Source organism: Rutilus rutilus (assembly GCF_951802725.1).
Source record: "Rutilus rutilus genome assembly, chromosome: 7".
NCBI classification, from domain to species: Eukaryota; Metazoa; Chordata; class Actinopteri; order Cypriniformes; family Leuciscidae; genus Rutilus; species Rutilus rutilus.
In genome coordinates this window covers 48,421,588-48,429,087 of record NC_140221.1, presented here as the reverse complement: position 1 = coordinate 48,429,087, position 7,500 = coordinate 48,421,588, and the positions used below count along the sequence as shown (strand labels likewise).

At 39.4% G+C, this 7,500-nt stretch overlaps 1 protein-coding gene across 1 annotated transcript in view; it reads left to right on the top strand.

Annotated features, from left to right (window-relative positions):
* Window positions 1-7,500, top strand: part of dcc (DCC netrin 1 receptor) — a 220,807-nt gene that overhangs the window by 132,289 nt on the left and 81,018 nt on the right. The window contains exons 6-7 of the mRNA XM_084414580.1: window positions 4,412-4,566; window positions 5,631-5,751. Of these exons, the coding sequence (XP_084270706.1) occupies window positions 4,412-4,566; window positions 5,631-5,751 (276 nt within the window). The remainder of the gene's footprint in view (window positions 1-4,411; window positions 4,567-5,630; window positions 5,752-7,500) is intronic.

Genomic DNA, 7,500 nt, shown 5'->3' with positions numbered 1-7,500 from the left:
GAAGAACAACATCAGCTATATAGACCAAAACCACTTTTTGCACCAGACTGTAAACATGTTTTTTCTGCTGTAAAGTTGGGCATTTTAACATGGAGGTCTATGGGACTGAGTCTCTTCTGCAGCCGGCCTCTAGTGGCCAGTCGATGAACTGCAGTTTAAGTCACTTCAGTGTTAGATTCAGAGAGAGAGACAGGGAGGTTTCCATCATTTTATATCAGAAATATTAAAAGCATAGACGTTATATATGTTCAGATAGAGAATATCCTCATGGAGTCTGAAGGAGCTGCTCATCTGTGATTGGTCGGTGTGTTGTTCTGTGTTTGATTGGCGTCTCCGTTTGCTCTTTTGTCAGCGTGAGTGTGTGTGTGTGTGTGTGTGTCAGGGGAACAGAGAGGGCTGCTGGGTATTCACCTGTTCATTTGCACTCGTCCCTCTCTCAGTCTCTCTCTCTCTGTCTGTCTCTCTCTCTCTCTGTCTCTGTCTCTCTCTCTCTCTCTCTCTCTCTCTCTCTCTCTCTCTCTCTCTCTCTCTCTCTCTCTCTCTCTCTTTCTCTCTGTCTGATCTCTGGGTCTCTTGATTCAGTTGTTTGTGTTTTTCAGAGTGAAAGATCTGAAGCATCTGAACTAGTCATGGGTGTCATCATTCTGAGTGCACTTACTAGACGACACACTGTTTCATTACCAAAATATTCTTTCAAGAATCAAAAGTATCAATGCAACTTTATTTAAAGGGGTCATGAACTGGATTATTTTAGTATTTTATAATGTTTCCTGGGTTGCCCTTATAATCTTAGTAGGATTTTTACATCAATTTTCTTTTTATAATTTAGAAATAAAATATATTTTTCCTAGCCTGATTTTAGCCTCTGATTTGAACGCTCTGTTTGATGGGGCGTGTCTGTGTGAGACTTCAGTGTAAACGCCCACTGCTGTGATTGGCTGTGAGACTTCAGTGTAAACGCCCACTGCTGTGATTGGCTGTGAGACTTCAGTGTAAATGCCCACTGCTGTGATTGGCTGCTGTGAGACTTCAGTGTAAACGCCCACTGCTGTGATTGGCTGTGAGACTTCAGTGTAAACGCCCACTGTTGTGATTGGCTGTGAGACTTCAGTGTAAACGCCCACTGCTGTGATTGGCTGTGAGACTTCAGTGTAAACGCCCACTGTTGTGATTGGCTGTGAGACTTCAGTGTAAACGCCCACTGTTGTGATTGGCTGTGAGACTTCAGTGTAAACGCCCACTGTTGTGATTGGCTGTGAGACTTCAGTGTAAACGCCCACTGCTGTGATTGGCTGTGAGTCTTCAGTGTAAACGCCCACTGCTGTGATTGGCTGTGAGTCTTCAGTGTAAACGCCCACTGCTGTGATTGGCTGTGAGACTTCAGTGTAAACGCCCACTGCTGTGATTGGCTGTGAGACTTCAGTGTAAACGCCCACTGCTGTGATTGGCTGTGAGACTTCAGTGTAAACGCCCACTGCTGTGATTGGCTGACATGTTTGCATATGAAATAGCTATTATTACATGTGGAACTCTCTCGAAAACTTTTGCCAAGTTTTTACTATTACAGGTATCGAGATTAACGAATTGTGAAAAGTATTGAACATATATTTATATTTCTACCAGAAAGACTCGGGAGATAAAATTATGTAACGAAGCATACATTTATTGACAGCCCAGCAAGCATTATTATAAAGTTCTTTGGCGTAGGCCCCGTCCATAGTTCATAATCCGAGGGTAGCGGATTTGCATCTCCTGCCTGAAGACGAAGGCAGGGGCACAGCCGACCCCCCTGGGAGGTATGGACAGGACCATCCTGGTGGTGGTGGGGAGGGTGGAGGTTGTTGTCGTGTCGGCATCTGCGAACTGAAATGTGCGAAATGTGTAAGTACCGATCTTTTATACAGAAAGTATAAAGACGTGATTGGATAGAAATGAAGGTAATAAGTGAGTAATTAAGTCTTCCTGGCAGAACTTAAGCTTTCATTTATTAGATTTATATTTAGATATCCATCCTTTAAACACAGGAAAGGTTGCAGTGATGAGCACTGAGCAGATGACAGTCTGTTGATCGCGTGAATGAAGTGATCTCATCATTGCAACGCAGTTTCTGCACTCTCACAAATGCTTTCACCAAATAACAATGCAAACACGATGTAAATACAGTAAGAGCTTCGTTGTGCAGCGTAACAGCGTCATTGATTTCATAACGAGTTTTGGCAAGTGTCCAGATAAACTCGCGCTGTGTGATTGACAGCTTGATCCATCATCCATCCATCCATTGTTCTATCCATCCATCCATCCATTGTTCTGTTGTTCCATCCATCCATCCATCCATCTATCCATCCATCCATAATTCTATCTATCCATCCATCCATCCATTGTTCTATCGTTCCATCCATCCATTGTTCCAGCCATCCATCCATACATCAATTTTTCTATCATTCTATCTATACATCCATCCATCCATCCATCTATCCATTGCTCTATCTATCTATCCATCCATTCATCTTTCCATTGTTCTATCATTCCACCCATCCATCCATTTTCTATTGTTCCATCCATCCATTGTTCTATCCATCCATACATTTTTCTATCATTCTATCATTCTATCTATCCATTCATCCATCTATCCATTGCTCTATCTATCCATCCATTCATCTTTCCATTGTTCTATCGTTCCATCCATCCAGTATTATACAATGAATAAAAATGAATATGCTAATGAATTTTAATATAACATCAGGTCATTTCCTACAGTGAACTACAATACTGCGAGTGTGTGTGACACGGCCAGCTCTCGCTTCAGTCTCGTGTGAACGGCGTCTTCATCCTCCAGGATTCTGATGCGCTTGTTTTGTGTTCTCGACGTTTTCTCCACATCTGCGTCTCTCTAAAGTTCTGCATCGTCTCAGTAATTGTAAAGTGGACAAACATCACAAATACATTTTATTCCAATAAGTCTGATTCTGTGCGTCTGATGCTTTTGTGCTTTTGAAGACGAGTGCTCAGACTGCTATCGAGGCGAGGCGATCGATGCGTAATTCTCCCGGTGAAATGAGCCTTTCATTCTGTGAGTAAAATCAGGATCCGAGAGAGTCTCCGGTCTGCCTTTAATCATGACAGTACGTCTGTCTTCACGCTTGAATGATGTTCTCAGGTAATGGCCTCCTCCTGTCTCTCCCTCTGCGTCTGCTTTGGAGATTTGACAGATTTGACAGGATTATGTTCATATATTGGGAGTCGTGTGTGTTTGGATGCCGGGATCTTCGCTGGGATCTTTCGCTCGTGTGCTTGATTTATTTGAATGTTGTTTTGGGAATCCTTGACCAGTCGTATCCGCTGTCTGCTGCTGATCATCTGCTGTGTCTCACACACACACACACACACACACACACACACACACACACACACACACACAGTTCACTATCTTTGTGGGGACTCTCCATAGACGTAATGGTTTTTATACTGTACAAACTGTATGTTCTGTCCCCTTACACTAACCCTACCCCTAAACCTACCCATCACACACACACACACACACACACACACACTAACCCTACCCCTAAACCTGCCCATCACACACACACACACACACACACACACACACACACACACACTAACCCTACCCCTAAACCTACCCATCACACACACACACACACACACACACACACACACACACACACACACACACTAACCCTACCCCTAAACCTACCCATCACACACACACACACACACACACACACACACTAACCCTACCCCTAAACCTACCCATCACACACACACACACACACACACACACACACACACTAACCCTACCCCTAAACCTGCCCATCACAGAAAACTTTCTGCATTTTTACATTTTCAAAAAAATATAATTTAGTATGTTTATTAACCCATTCCCCTCATGGGGACCGCTGGCTGGCTGGCTGGCTGGTCCCCACAATGGAGGTGATCTCATGTTTTACTATCCTTGTGGGGACATTTGGTTCCCACAATGTAATATAAATCAAACGCACACACTCAGACACACACTCACAAACTCACACACACACTCAGACACACACTCAGACACACACTCACACACACACACTCAGACACACACTCACTCACACACACACACACACACTCACAGACACACACACACATATATCAATGAATGGCTCAAATTACAATTGATTCCTATACCATCCATCCATCCATTGTTCTATTGTTCCATCCATTCTGTTTTTATTGATATTTGACTGATTGAAGCATTTATAATCCTCCACGGTCTGATCTGGTTTCTGTGCATGTGATGGTTTGTGATGTACACACACACACACACACACACACACACACACACTGCTGGTTTCTGCTGATGTTTATCGTGGTGTCTCTCTCTCTCTCTCTCTCTCTCTCTCTCTGTCCTCAGTGCCGCCTCAGTTCCTCAACTACCCGTCGAACATGTACGCGTATGAGAGCACGGATGTGGAGATGGAGTGCGGCGTGACGGGAAACCCTCAGCCCAGTGTGCGCTGGGTGAAGAACGGGGAGATGGTCGTTCCCAGCGACTACTTCCAGATCGTGGTGAGGAGCATTCCTGTGATATGTGAGACGCAGCAGGAGTTTCAGTGTTTCTGGGATCAGATCCCTGGTGTTGGAATGAATGAACAAATGATTTGTTTGTTTTGTTATTATATTTATATTTATTCATTTATATTTATTTATTTATTCATTCTTATTCATACATTTTTATATTTTTATTTATTTTTATTCAATCAAATGATACTATTATTCATTCATTCATATTTATATATTTTTATTTATTTATTGATATTTATTTAGATATTAATGTTTATTTATTATTCTTTATTTATTTATTTATTTATTTATTAATTAATTTATTTATTTATTTATTCCTATTTATCCATCTAATTTACTTATATTTATTCATTTATATATTTGTTATTTTTTTTATTTATATATATATTTTTTATTTAATCAAATTATGCTATTATTCATTCATTCATTCATTCATATTTATATATTTTATTTATTTATTGATATTTATTTATCTATTAATGTTTATTATTTACTCTTTATTTATATTTATTTAGTTTATTTATTTATTTATTCCTATTTATCCATCTAATTTACTTATATTTATTTATTTATATTTATTTTAATTACTTTTTATTCAGTCAAATGATACTGTTATACATTCATTCATACATATTTATTTATTTATTTATTCATGTTTATTAATTTAATTTAATTATTGTGTTTATTTATTATTCACTCTTTATTTTATTTATTCATTTTATATATTTATATATTTTTTAATTAATTTTATTTATTTAATCAATACTGCTATTTAATTTTTAATTCGTTCATACATTCCTATTCATTATTTATTTGTTTATTCATTTATTTTTATTAACAGTTTTATTTTTTTATTTTTTTATTTTTGCATCAAGGAATAATATCTAAGCAAACCCGGTCCTGTGTTTCTAGTTTAGTGCTCATATATCCTGAAGGCACGGCTCATTGGAGCCCACAGTGAGAAGGTCCTGAAATCTCGATGTGTTTAAGTGTCCCTCATCATGTTGAGTGTGTGAGAGTGTGTGTGTGATTCTCTCGTGTGTTTGCAGGACGGTGGTCATCTTCAGATTCTGGGTCTGGTTCGATCAGATGAAGGATTCTATCAGTGTATCGCTGAGAATGAGGCGGGAAACAGTCAAGCGATGGCTCAACTGATCCTGCTGCAGCCCGGTAAGAGCACACACACACACACACACACACACACACACAGAAACTGAACGGCTGCAAGCGAGTCAGTCACGCATCACAGATGTTTGCTGGTTGTGGGCCAGATGTGACTCTTTCACAGCAACAGTGTGTTTGTGTGTGTGTGTGTGTGTGTGTGAGTCTGTGTGTGCGTCTGTCATCCTCCTGAGTGCTTTATTCTTCTTTGAAAGCACATGTTTCGGTCGAGGAAGGTTTAGTCTTAAGATCTGTATCTCTGATGTCTGAGAGCTTTACCCAGAATGCTCTTCTGTGCGTTTAGTGCGTTTAGTTTCTGTGCGAACACTGATAACACACACACACACACACACACACACACACACACACACACACACACACACACACACACACACACACACACTCTGCTGTGCGTTTAGAACACTGATCCAGGGCTTTACCTAAAAGAGACGTAGGTTTAGAGTTAATGAGATGTGTGTTTGTGTGTGTGTCTGTGTGTCTCTGTGTGTGTGTGTGTGTGTGTGCAGGGTTCGAAATGACTTAGGACTCTTGGGGGGTCCCCTAAAATGTAATTGTATTGTATTAAATGTAATTAAATTATTAAAAATTCTGAAGACTACCTTGCTACACTATATACTGTAGGCAAAATTATATGGACCAATGTTGAAGGCGGGATAATGGTCTTGGGATGTTTGTCATGGTTTGGGCTAGGCCCAGTATTGTAGTGGTGTCTAACAGGTAAACCTCTAACTCTGGAGTTCTTTTTCCTCTTTTTCTCTCCATGATGCAGGATTCTAAATTAAGAAAAATAATATTAGCTTCCTAGATAGCTTACCAAGCTCTCATGTATATACTCATTCATGCTCAAATCACATTCACTTTAATCAACTCACAGACTTGAATTGAGTCCTGGTTATCTTTCGTAATCACTGACTGGACAAGTAGGTTGTTAAGCTAGCTTTGAATATCTGGTCTAGCTGCTAGGTCTGCTATGGAGCTTGTTTCCACCACAGAATAAAACATTTTAAAAGATAATTGCGACGTTTTATCTCACAATTGCGAGTTTACATCTCGCAATACTGACTTTATAACACGCAATTGCGACTTTATATCACGCAATTTTGACTTAATTACACACAATTGCGACTTTATATCACGCAATTCTGACTTTAAATCACACAATTCTGACTTTATAACACATAATTGCGAGTTTATATCTCGCAATTCTGACATCTTTTCTCAGACCCCATCCACACTACTGCGTTTTCGTTTAGAAACGGAGATCTTTACACCCCAGTGTTGGTGAATGGTCACGTGATCCGCGTTTTCAGTCGTTTTAATGTGGACGGATATCAATTCTAATACGCAGATCGTATTCGTTTTAATTCTCCGTTTCTAAACTAAAACGCAGTAGTGTGGATGGGGCCTCAGAATTGTGAGATATAATGTCCAATTCTAAGGAAAAAAAGACAGACTTTTTTTTTTTTACCTCAGAATAGTTTATATCTCACAATTCTGACTTTATAACACACAAGTGCGACTTTATATCATGCAATTCTGACTTTATATCTCCCAATTGCGTATTATAAAGTCAGAATTGCGAGATATAACCATGCAATTCTGAGAAAAAAAGTCCGAATTTCAAGTATATTTCTCGCAATTGCGACTTTATATCACGTAATTCTGAGATAAAAAGTCGCAATTGTGAGAAAAAAAGTCAGAATTGTGAGATTAAAAAGTAACAATTACCTTTTTTAT